General features: G+C 35.0%; 1 protein-coding gene across 2 annotated transcripts in view; it reads right to left on the bottom strand.

The window, feature by feature from the left end:
* SMYD4 (SET and MYND domain containing 4) overlaps positions 1-19,437 on the bottom strand; it is a 38,439-nt gene that overhangs the window by 16,860 nt on the left and 2,142 nt on the right. Inside the window, exons 3-4 of one of the 2 annotated variants that reach the window (XM_081027826.1) lie at positions 4,966-5,110; positions 1,257-1,346 (exon numbers count right to left, since the gene is read on the bottom strand). In XM_081027826.1, the coding sequence (XP_080883952.1) occupies positions 1,257-1,346; positions 4,966-5,110 (235 nt within the window). The remainder of the gene's footprint in view (positions 1-1,256; positions 1,347-4,965; positions 5,111-19,437) is intronic. The other variant, XM_081027827.1, reaches the window with a different exon arrangement.

The following is a 19,437-nucleotide window of genomic DNA, read 5'->3' as shown; positions in this document are numbered from 1 at the left end:
CCTTGGTCCTTACTCTTCAATATCTACTGAAAGTCTTAGCACAAATCTACAGGAAAGTGAAGGATTATTGAAAATGGAGCAACTACAGTCATGTGCTTGTTTCCTTATATCATATTCTACTGTGTGATCTTTTAATTGAGTGATAAGAAATCCATGCTAAAGAGATTAGGTTTAACTATCTTATTAAATATTTCTGGTTTTGAGGAAAAAAGTCTTACAGATAGGAAATTATAGTGTGGGGATTAAAAGGGCAGTCTTTGAAGCCAAACAGACCTGCATTCCGATACTGACTTTGCCTCTTACTAGCTGTATGACCTTGACCAAGCGACTTAATTTCTCAGTGTCTTAGTTTTCTCATGTGAAAACAGGGGAAATAATACCTCACAGGGTTGAAATATGGATAAAAATAAAGTTATGTATCTAAAGTGCTGAAAATAGTGCCTGAACATTGTATGTGCTCAATGTATGGTAATCATTATTATAAGAAAGGAAATAGAAATAACCAATATAGGGAAGTTAAGAGGGTTAAATGTTCTTCCAGTCACAAGTTCTTCTAACCACTGTTTTCAGTAGTCCAGGACTCTCTTGCTTAGGGCCTAGAGTTAGATTCTTGCTCTTTTTTTTTTTTTTTTAGTCCAAAGGACAATAAAGCTGAACTTGTAACTATTCAAGTAGTTCTAAATTCTAGGGCATAATTTAAATTTCTGTGGAATTCTGAAATGGGTGTACCAAAATGGCATTTTAGAGCTTGTCCTTAGACCTCCAGTTAGGGGATGAGGAGAAAGCCACTCATCCAAAGCCTCCCCCGCCCTTAGGCATACACAGGCATTTCATGGCAATTTTTACTTCCCCACTCAAAATGCATATTGAGGGTCAGCTATATTATTGCAGGAATAATCTTGATATCTATCCCAAACAGGTAAATAGTTTGCAATCACTTGGAACCTGAAATATCATTAGCACCTTATCTCACAGCTGATCTCGACACTGAGAATTGCTGACCCATTGGATATAGTCCATTGCCCTGTGGAATGTGCCATGACTCTCTTGTCAACAAATACGACCTTCACATAATCACCTCCAATAGGTGAAATGAATCAGGAGAAAGAACAAGTTTGGTAGGATATCAATTTGCTTCCAATTCAACCAATTGGCCCAATTTTAGTGTCCCAAGGTACAAGCAGAGACGAAGGTCTAGTCCTCCAGCGAACCCCGTACAGACCCTCTCCAATCACACCAGGCATCCTGATACTCACTTCATACTGACCCAGGTGGAAGAGGGCTGCAGAGCGATTGGCATAACACAGCGAAATGTCCTCAGTGTTAGGCCTCGAGTGCGATACTCCCTGCAAAACGATGAACCAGTTAAAGGTATAAATGGAAACTAGCATCTTGAAAGTATTTTTTCAGATAATAGGGGCTCTACTGCTAAAGACTGTATGAAATTGGGAATGTTACTGGATCTCTTTGTGCTTCACTAGCTTCGGCTTCATTTTTAACTACTTAGAGCAAAGCTGTAAAGATCAAGTGAGGAAACAAATATTCAAAGCACTTTGAAGATAGCAGCATCAGACACGGCTTCAGCTACAAACAATACTAAAGGAGAATGAAAACCAAGGAACATAACAAAGAGTGAGTGGCACAAAGAGAAATTCACAAAAGAAGAAACACTATGATATCTAGGAAACAAATGGTTAATTCACATATAGATAGCCAGATATATGAAAATGAATGCAGAAAAGGGCTACTTTTTTTTTTTATCACCAAATTGGCAAGGATTAATAATAATCATAAAAGTGGCATCTCAAATCACTGGAGCAAAGATGGGGATTATTTAATATAAATATTGGGACAAGTAGGTAGCTAATGAGTAAAAATAAAGCTGGCTGTCTATAGATGATAAAACTTTCATTAGGATAAATTCCAAATAGATCCGAATCTTAATGTAAAAACAAAACTATAAGAGCACTAGAAGAAACTATAGGAATAGTCCAAAGTCATGTTTGAGTGAGGAATACCTTCTTAGTTATGATACGAAATTCAGAAGTCATAAAAATTTAATACATTTGACCACATACAAATAAAAAATTTCTTTACAGCAAAAACCAATAAAAGCAAGATCTAAAGGCAAACATTGAACTGAAAAAAATATTTGCAATTCACATTACAGGCAAAGGACTCATTTCTTTATTTTATGAACAGTTCTTACAGATCAATAAGATGACAAACCAAACATTCCATAGGAAAATAAACAAACGATATGAACAATTCTAATAGGAAATATAAATGGCTCTTAAACATATGAAAAAAATGCTCAACATCATGTATAATCAGCAAAATGCAAATTAAAACTCTACCGAGATGCCATTTTTTATTTATCAGTTTGGCAAAAAAAATTTGATAGGACACTGAGGTGGCAAAGGAGTGGGATAATTAGTATTCTCATATGTATGTTGCTCATGGGCGTGTAAATTGGTCTCATGATTATGGAGGGCAATTTAACTAATATATATATATATCTCCATCGACCAGCAATTCCTCTTCTAGGAATTTATCTTACAGATATAATTATTTATCCTATAGGTATGTGCAAAATAACATACATGCAAAGTTTCTCATCACAAAATTGTTTGAAATAGCAAAAGATAGGAAACAAATATTGGTCTATAGGGTTAATTAAATAAATTACTATTATATCCATATAACAGAAAACCATGTAGCCATAAAAAAAAAAAGAATAAGGAAGCACTTTATGCACTCATGTAAAAATGATCTTAAGATATTATTAAGTAAAAAACATGCAGTGCTGGCGGTGGCCAGTTGGTTAGAGCGTGGTGCTAATAACAACACGGTTGCCGGTTCGATCCCCACATGGGCCACTGTGAGCTTCGCCCTCCTTAAAAAAAACAACAAACAAACAAACAAACAAACATGCAGTGCTAAAGAGTGCATATAGACTGTTGTTTATATAAAAACGGTATGTGTGTGCAGGAGTGGAAGATTATTTGTATTTATTTATAGATGCCAAAGTACCTCTGGAAAGATACATTTAACATTGCTAGCTTCTGGGTATGGGAAAACTAGGTGGTTAGGGGACAGAAGAGGTAGACTACATGTATACTCTTGCACTTTTTGAGTTCTAAGTATGTATGTATAAACACATTTCCTATTCCAAAATAAATAGATAAAGTTATAATAATAAAACCATAATAATTGGTATAGCTTAGGATGAAGAGAAATGAACATTCTCATACTCTGCTAGAAGGGATGTTAACTTCCCTGGAGAACAACTGAGCATCAAGTATCAAAGGCTTTAAAAAAATGCATTCAATTGACCCAGCAATTTCTCTTCTAGGAATTTAATCCTAAGGAAATAAGCAGATGTGTACAAATATTTACATAGAAAGATGCTCCTTGCAGCTTTATGATACAAAACAATCTGCCAACATTAGATGTTAAATCAAGTATAGTTCTCTGTAATGGAACACTAAGCCAGCCGTAAAAAATCATGTTCTACTGGAAAATTTAATAACATGAGAAAATGATTACAATAAATTGTCGAGGGAAAAAAAGCAGGTTACAAAACATTAAGTATAGCATTATCCCAAATTCGTAAAAGAAAAACATATTTTCAGAGGAAAAATTGGCTGGATGGATATAAGCAAGAATGTTAACAGTACCTATCATTGGTTATGGGATTTTTTTTTTTACTCTTTATGCTTCTCTATCTTTTCCATGTAAACATATATTACATTTGCAATCAAAGACAACAAATATTATTTTAAAAAAAGAAAAAAAATAGCAGCTTTATAGAAAATTGCAAAGTACCGTAATCACCAAAATACTAGCTTCATGAAATAGGCTCATCTCCCTTCTCATCCAGAGCAAACCTTAACTTTTTGTCTGATTTCACTTTTTATTTTACTTGTTTTCCATAAACAACTTCCCATGTGATCACATTTATGATGCACATGAATAAAGGGGAAGAGATTAGCTATGAAAAAGAACTATTACGCCATTTATCAGTGGATCATTATTGCATCGAATGGATTTCAATTCTTTAGCAATCACTAATGCTTATATTATTCAGCTAAATACTTGGTTATAACATTACCAAGCAGGACTTTTATTAATTATAGAAGTTGCAATTGTAGGTCTGATAGTTTTCAGAAAACTAATTCAAAAATTTAAGCATAGGCAGTTAAAGATTCAGAGTAGGGGTCCACCTTCAAATTTACAGTCATTCTTTTAATACACAAGATCACAGACCTGGTCCAAGGGAGTGATGCATTCTTGCTTTAAGCCCATACTTATCTCTAAAAAGTTATGGAAAGAAGTCTCTCATGGACTTGGTTCCAGTTCCTACTATGGAAGTAGGACAACAAGAGCAATAGGTTGATAAAAGCCACTATTCCTCGTCAAAATCTAGCTCCTTGATGATTAGTAAAATTTTAACTATTTGTTAACAACCTTCAAAATGGAGTTCAACTGGGCAGTGGCAATTGAGCTTATTTTCCTTTCTATTAATAACTTAATCTAAGTCATACAGGTTGTAGCTAACACTGTGGATAATCAAAAATCTAGCTGCTCTCTAAATCGGGACTATCAAATGAATAGCCTTATGAGTCATTCAGACAAAAATGGCATACAATTCAATGAGCTGACAGACATGAATGAGCAAGGCAGGACAAGGGGTCCAATAAGCCTATTGCTATAAGGTGTTTGAACAAATACAGGAATAGAAGTTTCTTGATGGAATTCAGGACACATAATACAAACTACCTTTTGTTTCAGAACATAACCAACAGCAGAATTCTGCCAGTTTTCTTTTTCAAGTCCAATCCACAAATTATAGACAAAGCTACCACTGGCTATATCATTCAGCAATAAGGCTCTATCTTCTGAGGAAATACACATTGTGAAATTGTTGAAATAACCCCTCCTGCTGGGCTGGGAGTTTCTTACCTTAGAGTACAGAACTGTGGCTCCCATGTAATCCTTCTCCTGAAATTTTTTGTTTCCTTTTTCTCTGTAGAAAAGGGGAGCGTTGGGGTCCTTTCCCACAAGGTAACCCCTAGAAAGCCTATTTAAAAACATCTCATCCTCATATCTTCATGGAGAAACAAACAAACAAACGAAAAAAGCACAAGTTTATTATTTCAAGGAAAGCTCCTTACCATTGCACTTGAAACAGTAATGACTGCCTGCAAAACGTTGGGACACATAAGGTTCTATGTATTACATAGTGACTGGGAAGGAAATCTTGTCTCCAAGACAGGGACTGGAATGTCTATTTAGAGAACAGAGTGTTAATTTTTTATTCTTTATCTCATAATTACTAGCCAACGAATAACACATCATATAGAAGTGTGGGTGTGGAGAATGACACAATACACAGTCTTTGGACCAAGGCATACTCTCCACTTAAACTGTGTTGAAAATACCTGGGTTGAATGGCTGCCATAGCAGAGAGGTTGGGGGGTGAGGGGTGAAAGATGGAGAGAGGGAGAAAGGGTGGGTGCATAAATCATAAAGTAAATGTAGTGAAATGTTAACATTTGGGGAATCTAAAAGAGGGATATTACACAGCTATTCTTTGTACTATTTTTGCAAGTAAATCTAAAATTTCAACTTGAAAAATTAAAAAAATAAGTACTGTATGCAAACGCTCTATATAACAAAATTAATAAAGTTGATCTAACATATAAATACACAAACATACACACACACTGGTAATAGAGAATGCATCCTTTTCCAATAAGGAGAAGTAGTACAGAATAACCTAGACTATACTCTCTGGCTACGAAGCAAATATGAATTAACATGGAAACTAAAAATTCTCTTAAGTAACTCTAAGTCAAAGAGGAAGTCAAAATAAAAACTGTAGAATGTTTAGAAAATGTTTTTCAAATTTTTGTTTACAAAGACCCACCATAAGAAATACTTTTTACATTGTGTTTCAGTAAGGTACATCTGTGTATGTATATATTGGAATTTCACAAAACATTACTTTGTTATATATAATAAGTTAATATCAAATAGGATTTTATTGGTACTTAAATACAATGTAGAAAAAACTCAAAATTAGTAACACAAAAAGAAAAATTGGGAAAGATTTTATTTAGTTCAAAAGGTGTGCTTGCCTGTTTTAAATTTATTCCAGTCCAGAAAATAAGAGGACAATATCTCATGCACATCTGGTGTTCCATAGAGTCTGTTCGTTGTTCTCTTTGTTTTTGCATTGTTTTAAATTAAGTTAAACCTGAAAATCCTATTCAAACTAAAAGGTTGAGGTGAACAGTAATAATAGCAAAACTCTTCTTGCCTAAAAATGGATATTCTTTCCTCTTAATCCAACACGATGGTAAATTCAATGTTTTGTAATTGTTCAGTGTAAGACCTAAGCTGCAATAATTCATTCTTTACTTTGGGCACCAAGTTTAACTCAGTAATTAATTTAAAGTTTTGAAAAGAAAAATGGATGTTCTTTCTTTTTTTAATATTGTAAATTTTCTCCTGGAATGTTATGATAAAAATTTGAGGAAGTGAGGTGGAACGACTTTTCTAATTAATTTTTTATTATGGTAAAATATACAAAATTTATCATTTTAACCAGTTTTAAGTATATAGTTCGATGGCATTAAGTACATATGTAGTATTATGCAATCATTAACACTATCTGTTTCCAGAACTTTTTCACCATCCCAAACTTGTACAGACTCGTTAAGCTCTCGATTCTTCACTCTCCCCAGCCGCTGGTAACTTCTATTCTACTTTCTGTTTCTATGAATTTGTCTATTCTAGGTACTCCATGTAAGTGAACTCATACAATATATGTCTGTTTTATGTCTGGCGTATATCACTTAGCATCTTGTTTTCAAGGTTCATCCATATTGTAGCATGTACCGGAATTTCATTCCGTTTGACAGCTAAATAATATTCTATTGCATGTATACACCACATTTTGTTTACCCATCCATCCGTCAATGGACATTTGGGTTGTTTCCATTTTTGGCTATTGTGAATTATACTGCTATGAACATAGGTGTGCAAAATATCTGTTCAAGTCCCGTTTTCAATTCTTTTGAGTATAAACTTAAAAGTGGGATTTCTGGATCATATAGTAATTCTGTTTTTAATTTTTTGAGGAACTGCCATATACTGTTTTCCATAGTTGCTGTACCATTTTACTTTCCCACCAACATGCACAGGTGCTCTAATTTCCCCACATTCTCAACACTTGTTACTATTGTCTGTTTTCCTTTTTTAATAGTAGCCAACCTAATGAATGTGAAACGATACCTTATCGTAGTTTTGCTTTGCGTTTCCCTAATGATTAGTAATGCTAAGAGCATCTTGTAATGTGTTCTTTGACATTTTGTATCTTTTCTTTGGAGAAATGCTATTTCTATTAACTATTTAAGTCCTTTGCCCATTTTTTAATTGGGGTTTTGGGGTTTTTTTTTTGTTTTTTTTTTTTTGCTGTCGTTGAGTCTTAGGAGTTCTCTACATAGTCTGGATATTAATCCCTTGTCAGGTATCTAATTTGCGAATATTCTTTTCCCATTACTCTGCTGATATTGTCATTTGATGCTCAAAATGTTTTAATCTTCATTAAGTCCAATTTGTCTATTTTTCCTTTCATTGCCTGTGCCTTTGGTGTCATATCTAAGAAAGCATCGCCAAATACAATGTCATAAGCTTTTGCCTTATGTTTTCTTCTAAGAGTTTTATAGTTTTAGCTCTTAAGTTTAGGTCTTTGAGCCATTTTGAATTAGTTTTTGTATGTGATGTAAGGTAAAGGTCCAACTTCATTTTTTGGCATGTAGATTCTAATTCGGAAGCAAAGAGAAAGAAGCAAGTTCCTTCTTCTTCCAGCCTTGCTTATCTCTCTAGAGCCCTAGAGAAGCAAAGCCTCTCTTGGAGTAATTGGCAAAGCAGAAAGCCCCAGCCCCAGGATAGAGCACAGAAGATTGGAGCTGAGAAACAGTGTCTTAATAATTCACACACATACATATATATACACATTTTTTCCTGAAGCATTTCAAAGTAAGTGCAGTCATCCTGGGAGTTCACCTGCTAAGAGTAAGGACATTCTTTTATATCTTGATATCATAATATCATTATCATGTTTAAAAAATTAATACTAAACCAAATATTTAAATTTCCCCCATTATTCCTAAAGTGTCTTTCATATCTTTTTCTTACCCTAACTTGATTCAGGATCAAGATTCTCATGTATTAAATTTAGTTGTTATTTCTCTTCAGTCTCTTTTGAGACACTACCACAATTTTTTTGTTTTGTTTTTCATGACTAATTTTTTTGAAGACTCGAGGACAAGAAAATGTTCCACATTCTGGTTTTACCTCATTGTTTCCTCATGATTAGATTCAGAATAAACAACTTTTGTCAAGACTATTAGTACATAGTTAAATCTGTATACTTCTTGTTTCAAATCAGGAGACATAATGTCACGTAATTTCTACTACTGGTGACGCTAAGTTTGATCACTTGGTTAAAGTGGTGACTATTGGATTTCTCCAATATAAAGATACCTCTCCCATTGTACTTAAGTAATCTTTGGGGCCATATTTTGAGACCTTGTGAATAAACTGTTTCCCAGAGATCTTTCTTCTAATGGTTTCAGCATCCATTAACTATCGTTGCCAGAATCAGTTATTACACCAGGGATTACAAAATGGTGATTTTCTAATTCTATCATTACTTCTAAATTTATTCATTGATGTGCTTCTGTAAAGATAAGTGTTTCCTCCTTTCTTTCTTTTACTTATTTATGTATTTATTTGAGCATCACCATGGCCTTTAAAAAAATTCATTGTTATAAACCATTACATCATTATATTTTTTGATGCTCAAATTATCCCAAATTTGGCCAGTGGGAACCTCTTCAGACCAGTTCCTATGTTCTTTTTTACATAAATCCATTAGGCTTTGAGCCCTTCTTCTCTTTCTGGCACGAGGTATTCTAGTTGAATCAGTACAAAATCAAAACAAACGGTAAGTCAATGAGTGTGGATAGTGAGTCTTAAGGATTCCCCAGGACATTACAGATTATCAAGCAGGGGGATGTCATCTGTCTCAAAAGGTCTTCCATACTGATGAAAGGCATCAAATTTGGTAAAACATTCCTCAAAGACTAAAAACAGCAAGAAAGAAAACTGTATGTCTGGTTTTAAGCATTAAAGGCCCAATTTATACTTAAAAAATTTTTTTTCTCTGTTTATTTTGTATTAGTTTCAGGTCATACTTTTATTTGATAGGCATGGACATGGCAATTAGAAGTTTAAATCTTTTTTTGGTCACTTTAGATTATGATTGAATAGTTTTATAAACAGCTCTTCAGAGCTAATTTTTAAATTTTTTTTGGCCAGGCCTCCCCGACTTGTTCTTAAGTAGACAAGTTTGGGGATACACAAAACAAATAAAATGGAGCTGGCCCGGTGGCTCAGCTCCGTGCTCCTAACTCCGAAGGCTGCCAGTTCAATTCACACATGGGCCAGTGGGCTCTCAACCACAAGGTTGCCGGTTCGACTCCCGCAAGGCATGGTGGACTGCGCCCCCTTCAACTAACAACGGCAACTGGACCTGGAACTGAACAGTGCCCTCCACAACTACGATTGAAAGGACAACACCCTGACTTCGAAAAAAATCCTGGAAGTACACACTGTTCCCCAATAAAGTCCTGTTCCCCTTCCCCAATAAAAAAAAAAAACAAAACAAAACAAATAAAATGAAGGCAATTATTAACTCCAGGGAAAACAAGAGTTGTACAAGAAAGGAAATATAATTCAAAGTATATTTCGTGGTTCATATGAGCAATATTTACAGACATAATGAAGTATGTATTGAATATTGGTTTAAGCAATATCATATTCTATTAGTTATATTATAAATTATAATATAGTTATAATGAGAGAATGAGGGAAAAACAAAGTACATACATACATGTGAGTGGGGGTAGGAGAGCAAAATTTGACATCTAAAACTAAAAATTCAAGAAATAGCAGAGTTAGCATACTGTTTATAATACTATGAAATTAAATGCCAGAAGAAACAATTAAAACAATTTTAAGTAGCAATCTTTGGAGAATAGGAATGGGGAAGAGTGAGACAGAGAGTTGCTGTTTTTCTTTATAGGCTTTAAAGTACTATTTGACTTTTTACACTATTAATGCATATTAATCTGACAAAAATTAAACAGAAAAAAGGAAATATTTCAACTTAATAAGGCACCAGGTCTACACAGGTTTACAGGATTTTTCTACCAGCTTTTAAGAATTAAATAATCCCTACATTATGTAAACTATTACAGAGCACAGAAAAAGATGGGAAGCTCTCCAATTCAGCCTATGAGGCTACAATAACCCTGATACCAAGAGTTGACAAATAGAGCACAAAAAACAACATGTAGGCTAATACCACTTATGAACATAGATCTAAAAATAACATTAGCAAATTGAATCTAGCCATATGTTAAAATGATAGATGATAAACAGTTTATCTTCCAAACAGTTCAACTTCAGTAAATCTACTGATATAAATCCAATATTAACAGATTTAAAAGAGAAAAAGAAAACGATCATTCCTCCCACAATATATCAAAAAAGTATTGGTAAAATTCAACACCTATTTATGATAGAAAATAGGAGGACTTCCTTAAATCGAAAAAGGGTATGTATTATAAACCTATGGCAAATGTCTTAAAAGACTGTACTATTCAACGTTGCACTGAGATCTAACTAATGCTATGATAACTAAAAAGCAAAATAAGAGGCACAAATATTGGAAAGGAGGATTACTATCTGCATATATAGCTACTTACCTAAAAATTCTAAGTGAATTGGCATAAAAATGATGAATTAATGTGAAAGTACAGTTAGGTGACCAATTATAAGATGATTTTTATAAAGTCTTGGCTTTTATTTATACCACCAATTATCAGAGAATGTAATGGAGGGGGGGGGCAAAAGTCTTATTTACAATAGCAACAAAAACCTTACAACAGTAAGACTAAATCTAAGAGGAAATGTACAAGATCTATATAAAGAAAATGATAGCTTTCCCCCCAACCCGCCTGCGATCTTGGAGCCTGTGGAGGCCTGCTGGGAACAGGATTTCTAAAACGACAAATATGTCTGGAAGGCAGTGATCCCAGGCCTTTTTTTCTGGCTATAAGAGGGGTCTCTGGAACCAGAGAGAGAGCACACAGATCTTCTCAAAATTAAAGGTGTTTATGCTCGAGATGAAACTGAATTCTGTCTGGGCAAGAGATGTGCTTATGTGTACAAGGCCAAGAACAACATAGTGACTCCTGGTGGCAAAACGAACAAAACCAGAGTAATCTTGGGCAAACCAGAGTAAACTTGGGCAAGTGGAATGGTTCGTGCCAAATTCAGAAGCCACATCCCTGCTAAGGCCATAGGACACAGAATCCTGTAATGCTCTACCCCTCAAGGATTTAAACTTACAGAAAAGTAAATAAAGTGGATTTGTTCTCTTGTAAAACAAACAAACAAAACAATAAAACTTTACTTAAGGGCATAAAAGAAATCGTAAACAAATGGCAAGACATACCATTTACTTGGGTGAGGAAATTTAATGTTCTGTAAAGATGTCAAGTCTCCCTAAATGAAGCTATAAACCCAACACAATCCTAATTAAAAAAAAAACAAAACCAACAATATTTTTTATGGAACTTAACAGCCAATTCTAAAGTTTATATGAGGAAAATGTGTACGAAATAGCCAGGATATTCTTGAAAATCTTGAAAAATAATGCCTTAATATGTGTGGGTGGGAATCTGGCTTACCAGACAGCAAAGCCACATATGTACTAGACTTCCATGCTTTTGAGAGCCCCTTCTCAATACATTTGGTAATAATATCTCCGAGGGGAAGCCATTCCTTGTGGTTGAAGTAGGGTGGACTCCAATTTCGCAACAGGGTTGGGCATGTGATAGAGGCCTGGCCAATCAGGAGCCCAGCAGCTTTGGTTGAAGGGATACACATGTGATCAAAGTTAGGTTGATCAGAGTCCAACCCAGACCTTTTCTGCCAAAACTCTCAGGAAAGATGGCCTCCGTTTTTGTGGTTATTAGACCTTTTTTGTGGTTATTAGTGTGTGCCCAGGGCTACCAATGGTTATTGTGCCATCAGGTGGAGAGAGTCTGACCCATGAAGAGATAGAGTCTGATGACATCATCTGAGCCCCTGGATACAATCCTGCTTGAAAATAGATCTGCCTTGGATATCCTGGTTTCATAGGCCATAAATTTCCTAATTTGAACTGGGTTTCTGTTACTTGAAATTGAAAGAATTCTAATATGATACTGTAAAGTCACTAATTAGAAACATTTGGTTTTGACATGAAAAAGAGTCTAGAAACAAATTTATGGAAAAGTGGGGATTTAATTTTTGAAAAATACAGCATGTTGAAGCACTGGGGAAACGATGAACTAGTCAATAAATGCTGTGGAAAACTTATCTGGAAAAAACTTAGACTACTCCCTCACATTACACACAAAAATAAGTTCCAGATGGATTAGAGAGCTAAAATGAAATCACAAAATTACAAAAAAATGTTAGAAAAAAATAAATAATATTTTTATAACTTTGGGGTAGACTATCCTAAGTAAGACACCTAACCCAGAAGCCATAAGAAAGTGACAGACATAGCTGTATAAGTTAAAACATACACACATAATTTATATACAATGCAAGACACCATTAGTAAAGTAAAAAAGATAAGTAATAGACTAAGAGAAAAATTAGTAACATATATAGCAGAGAGTTACACAGCCAGATTTAAAAAGATCTCCTACAAATTAATAAGAGAAAGATAGACAACCCACTAGAAAAATGGGCAAAGGGTACACATGAACAATTCACAGAACTATAAATGTGTGTAATGTCAGAAATAGTGCATTATTTCACTAGTAATCAGAAAAATGCAAATTAAACAAGACTGTTTTGTCCTTATGGTTGGCAAAATTAAAGATGGTTGCTTTCTAATGTTGGTGAGGATATGGGAAAGGGGTTTTCATATGCTGCTCATGGTAAACTGGTAAAGCCTTTTAGGAAGACAAATTTATTAAATTTAAAATGCTTATAACTACTGATGCAACAATTCCTCTTCCAAGAACCTATCTTAAGTTCTAAATCTATGTACAAAAACATATAACATTTGTTCACTGCAGCATTATTTGTAAAAGTAAAAAACACAACAAAACAAAAAAACACCAAAACCTAGAAATAATGTAATTGCCCATCAATCAATAGGGAAAACAATAAATTGTCGCATATTACACTAGCAATATCATGTGTGATGTTAGAAAACGCCTCACAGGACAAAGTACATGATATAATCTAACAGAGAAAAAAAGGTAAGTGTATATTTATCTACAAATGAATGAGAATACATAAAAAGTACTAGAAAGACACTGTGATAGTTAGTGGCCTAAAGATAAAATGTCAATCTTGAATGTGAAAGGTACGCGTTTATGTATCTGCATATAGATGAGACTCTCATTTATGTGTCATATGTGCCTGCCACTGAACTAAGAGCTTTATACACATTACCAAGCTGTCATTCAATCAGTATTTTTTTTTTAAATTGGTTTCAGGTGTACAAAACCATGCACTAGTTAGACATTTTACTCCTCACAAAGTGATAACCCACCGCCTCCAATCTACTACCCCTCTGACATCATATATCTATTACAATTCCATTGACTATTCCCTATGCTGTACTCCACATTCTGTGACTACATATATTAAATTATAGTTGACATAAATATTATTCAACTTCAGCTTCAGGTTGTTCAATCCGTATTTATTTTTTAATATTATTATTTTTAAACATCTTTTTTTTTTTTTTTTTTTTTAATTTGGGAATGTTGGGGAAGAGTGTGTTTCTCCAGGGCCCATCAGCTCCAAGTCAAGTCATTGTACTGCAATCTAGTTGTGGAGGGCGCAGCTCAGCTCAAGTCCAGTCGCTGTTTTCAATTTTTAGTTGCAGGCGGCGAAGCCCACCATCCCATGGGGGAATTGAACCGGCAACCTTGTTGTTAAGAGCTCGACCTCTAACCAACTGAGCCATCCAGCCGCCCCTCACTCAGTATTTATTGAGTACCTGTTTTTTTGACACTGCACTGCTCTTGTCTACAGAAAGACAAATACAGACAAGATCCTTGCCCTCATGGAGTTTACAGACTAGTAGTGAACACAGACATTAATCAAATGATTACACAAATGTAAAAAAGGAAAGGTATGTAGTATTGTAAATGTATAAAAAATGAAGATGACCCAGCTGGGATTCAGGGAAGGCTTTCCTGAGGAAAGATTTGGCTGATCCTGAAGGATGAGAAGTTAATTAGTTCTTAGGGAATAGTGGAGTAGAGAGGAACTAGGATAAGCAGAACTACAACAAGTGAATGCCATGTGGCACAAAGAAGCATAATGCATATCAAGAATTGAAAGAAGGCCAGTATGTCTGAAAGGGGAGAGTGGTGAAAGAGGAGGCCGGAGAAATATGCAGTAAGAATTTTAGTCTTTATTAAAGAGCAAAAGAAAGTCCTGAACAGTTTTCAGTGAGATCAATAAATCTGATCTGTGTTTTGAAAAATGATTTCTGTTGTGGTATAGAAAATAGTTCTGAGGGAGGCAAGAGTGGATGGGAAACCAGTTTGGAAGCTATTGTAATGGTCTAGCTACCGATGGTAATTGGATTAGGGAAGTAAAGGGAGTGTATTAGGTTTTTGGTTGCTGCTGTAACAATCACCACAAAATTAATGGCTTAAAACAAACAAAAATTTATCTTACAGTTTGAAGGGCAGAAGTCTGACACGAGTCTCAATGCGCTAACATCAAAGTGTTGGTAGGGATGCATTGATTTCTGGATGTTCTTGGGGAGAATCTGTTTCCTTGCCTTTTCCAGTTTCCAGAGGCTGCCTACATTTTTTGGCTTGGGGCTTCCTTTCTATGTCTTCAAAGCCAGCAATGTTGCATCTCTCTGACTATTCCTCCATAGTCACATCTCCCTCTGATTCTTCTCTTCTTTCTCCTTTTTCCACTTGTAAGGACTCTTGTGCTTACCCTGGGCTTACCTGGATAATCCAGGCTGCTCTCTCTATCTTAAAATTGGCTGACCAGCAATCTTAATTTCATCTGCAACCTTAATTTCCCTTTATCAGGTAACCTAACATATTCACAAATTCCAGAGATTAGGCCATAGACATGTTAGGATGTATTATTCTGCCTAACATATGGGGAAAGAGAGAGAATTGACTTGATTATAAATTTTTGCATACATTTTTGGTGGTCATCCTAGAGGTTACAAAATGAATCCCTGATTTATTACCATATTCAGTTAGTACTTTTACCATTTTCCAAACAATACAAGAACCTAACAACAATTGAGCTCCATTTACCCATGTTCCTCTTGGTACTACTGTTGTCATGTCTTCTAAATGTTTTAGTTTGCATTTACTTTTGCAAGGTATTTTCGTTAGGAATAGAATTCTAGGTTGGCAAGTTTCTTTTGCTTTATTTTTCTTTCAGTGCTTTAAATGTGCCATTCAATTATCTCCTGGCTTCCATAGTTTCATTGAAACAATCAGCCATTATTAATTTTATTTTTATTCCTATAAAGGTAGCATGTCTTTTTTCTTTGGTTGTTTTTAAGATTTCCTCTTTTTTTTTTCTTTAGTTTTTGGCAGTTTGAGTCTGCTGTCCCTAGGTGTGATTTTATTTATGTTTACACTACTTGGGATTTGCTGAGCTTAGGGAATCTGTGGGTTGGCATCTTTTAACAGTTTTAGAGAATTTGGGGCACAAAATAGGTGATCAATAAAAATTCACTGAATGAAGTTGTAGAAGATTCTTGTTTCAGTTGTGTGTGTGTGTGTGTGTGTGTGTGTACTAGATTGTGATATAAAATATTTCTTCCTGATGAATGTAGTCAAGAGTTTGAAAAAGACTGAGGTTAGACTATATGACCTCTAAGGTCCTTTCCAAATTTGAGCACTTAGGAATTTCTATGTGCAGCTAGCAAATCTCCACTACGACTTTTGGGAGATGGCAAAGTTCACAGCCTAGTGACTATTGCAAGACATTGGTTATTGAAACATAACATTGACACCAAAAAAGCTAAATAACACCCCTACCTTTCCTGTTATAGTAGGTTAGAAAACACTGGAAACAGTAAGAATTGCTGAATGCCTCAAAATATAAAAATCTAAACTTAGTCTTTCTACGAGCAACTATATGTAAACAAATTAGACAATCTGAAAGAAATGGATAAATTCCTAAAAGTATACAATCTTCCAAGGCTGAATCAAGAAGAAACAGAAAATCTGAACAGACCAATTACTACCAACAAAATTGAATCAGTAATCAACCAGCTCCTAACAAACGAAAGTCCTGGATCAGGTGGCTTCACAGGTGAATTTTACCAAACATTCAATAAAGAATTAACAGGGACCGGCCCAGTGGCTCAGGCAGTTAGAGCTCCATGCTCCTAACTCCGAAGGCCGCCAGTTCGATTCCCACATGGGCCAGTGAGCTCTCAACCACAAGGTTGCCAGTCCAATTCCTCGACTCCCGCAAGGGATGGTGGGCAGCGCCCCCTGCAAATAAGATTGAACACAGCACCTTGAGCTGAGCTGTCACTGAGCTCCCGGATGGTCCAGTTGGTTGGAGCCCATCCTCTCAACCACAAGGTTGCCAGTTCGACTCCTGCAAGGGATGGTGGGCTGCGCTCCCTGCAATTATCAATGGCAACTGGACCTGGAGCTGAGCTGCGCCCTCCACAACTAAGACTGAAAGGGCAACAACTTGAAGCTGAATGGCACCCTCCACAACTAAGATTGAAAGGACAACTTGACATGGGTGGAAAAAAAAGTCCTGGAAGTACATACTGTTCCTCAATAAAGTCCTGTTCCCTTTCCCCAATTAAAAAAAATAAAATAAAATAAAAACACCAAAAAAAAAAAGAATTAACACTTATTCTTCTCAAACTAGTCTAAAAAATCCAGGAGGAGGGAAGGCTCCCAAGCTCATTTTATGAGGCCACCATTACCCTGATCCCAAAACCAGAAAAAGACATTACAAAAAAGAATTACAAAAAAGACATTACAAAAAAGAAAACTGAAACAGATGCAAAAATACTCAACAAAATATTAACAAACTGAATTCAGCAATACATTAAAAAGATCATACACCACGATCAAGTGGGACACATTCCTGGTATGCAAGATGGTTCAATATCCGCAAATCAATTAACGTGATACACCAAATAAACAAAATGAAAAATAAAACCATTTGGTCATCTCAATAGATGTAGAAAAAGCATTTGACAAAACACAGCATCCATTTATGATAAACTCTCAGCAAAGTGGGAACAGAGAGAACACATCTCAACACAATAAAGGCCATATATGACAAACCCACAGCTAACATCATTCCCAATGGGGAAAAGCTAAACGCATTCCCCTCAAGATCAGAAACAAGACAAGGATGCCCACTTTCCCCACTTTTGTTCAACATAGTACTGGAAGTTTTAGCCACAGCAATCAGACGAGAAAAAGTAATAAAAGGCATCTAAATTGGAAAGGAGGGAGTAAAATAGTCATTATATGCAGATGACATGATACTATATATAGAAAATCCCAAAGATTCCACCAAAAAACTATTAAAACTGATAAATAAATTTAGTAAAGTAGGATACAAAATTAATATTCAGAACTCGGTTGCATTTTTATACACCAATAACGACTTATAAGAGAAATTAAGAAAACAATCCCATTTACAATTGCATCAAAAAAATATTTAGGAATAAATTTAACCAAGGAAGTAAAAGACCTGTACTCAGAAAATTATAAGACATTAAAGAGAGACATTAAAGAAGATACAAATAAATGGAAACATATACCATGCTCATGGATAGGAACAATTAATATAGTCAAAATGTCCATATTACCCAAAACAATATATAGATTCCACACAATCCCTATCAAAATACCAATGAAATTTTTCACAGAACTAGAACAAATAAACCTAAAATTTATATGAAACTATAAAAGACCCCGAATAGCCACGGCAATCCTGAGAAATAAGAACAAAGTGGGACGTATCATGCTACCTATATCAAAGTATACTACAAGACTATAGAAATCAAAACAGCATGGTATTAGCATAAAAACAGACACATAGATCAATGGAAAAGAAGAGAGAGCCCAGAAATAAATCCATGCCTATATGCTCATTTAATCTATGGCAAAGGAAGCAAGAATTTACATTGGGGTAAAGACAGTCTATTTAATAAATGGTGCTGGGAAAACTGGACAGATATATGCAAAAAAAATAAGTTGGACCACCTTCTTCTGCCATATACAAGAATAAACTCAAAATGGATTAAAGACTTAAATGTAAGACCCCAAACCATAAAACTGTTAGAAGAAAATATGGTAAGTCAGACATTACTTTTAGTAATATTTTACTGATATATCTCCTCGGGCAAGGGAAACAAAAGAAAAAATAAACAAATGGGACTACATCAAACTAAAAAGTTTTTTCCCAGCAAAGGAAACCATTAACAAAACAAAAAGACATCCTATTGAATGGGGGAAGATATTTGCCAATGATACATCTGATAAGGGGTTAATATCCAAAATTTATTTTAAAAACTCATAAAATTCAACACCAAAAAACCGAACAATCCAGTTAAAAAATGGGCAAAGGACACGAAGAGACATTTCTTCATAGAGGACATACCGATGGCCAATAGACAGATGAAAAGATGTTCAACATAACTAATCATCAGGGAAATGCAAATAAAAACCACAATGAGATACCACCTCACTCCTATCTGAATAGCTATTATCAATATATCAACAAACAACAAGTGTTGGCGAGGATGTGGAGAAAAGGGCATACTGTGCACTGTTAGTGGGATTGCAAATTCGTGCAGCCACTATGGAAAACAGTATGGATGTTCCTCAAAAAATTAAAAATAGAACTACCTTATGACCCCACAGTTCCACTCCTGGGTATTTATCCAAAGAAATCGAAAACACTAATTCAAAAAAAATATATGCACCTCTATGTTTACTGCAGTGCTATTCACAATAGCCAAGATATGGAAACAACCCAAATGACCATCAGTAGACGACTAGATGAAGAAATTGTAGTACATTTATACAATGGAGTATTACTCGACCATAAAAAAGAACAAAATCTTCCCATTTTCTACAACTTGGATGGACCTAGAGGATATTAGTCTAAATGAAATAAATCAGACTGAGAAAGACAAATATCATATGATCTCAATCATACGTGGAATCTAAAGAACAGAATAAATGAGCAAACAAAACAGAAATGGGGGGAGGGGGGTCCACAGTGTGAAGGATATAAATGATG

This window comes from Rhinolophus hipposideros, assembly GCF_964194185.1.
Source record: "Rhinolophus hipposideros genome assembly, chromosome: 20".
Classification (NCBI taxonomy): Eukaryota; Metazoa; Chordata; class Mammalia; order Chiroptera; family Rhinolophidae; genus Rhinolophus; species Rhinolophus hipposideros.
The sequence above is the reverse complement of the archived record's forward strand: the minus strand, read 5'-3'. Positions and strand labels throughout refer to the sequence as shown.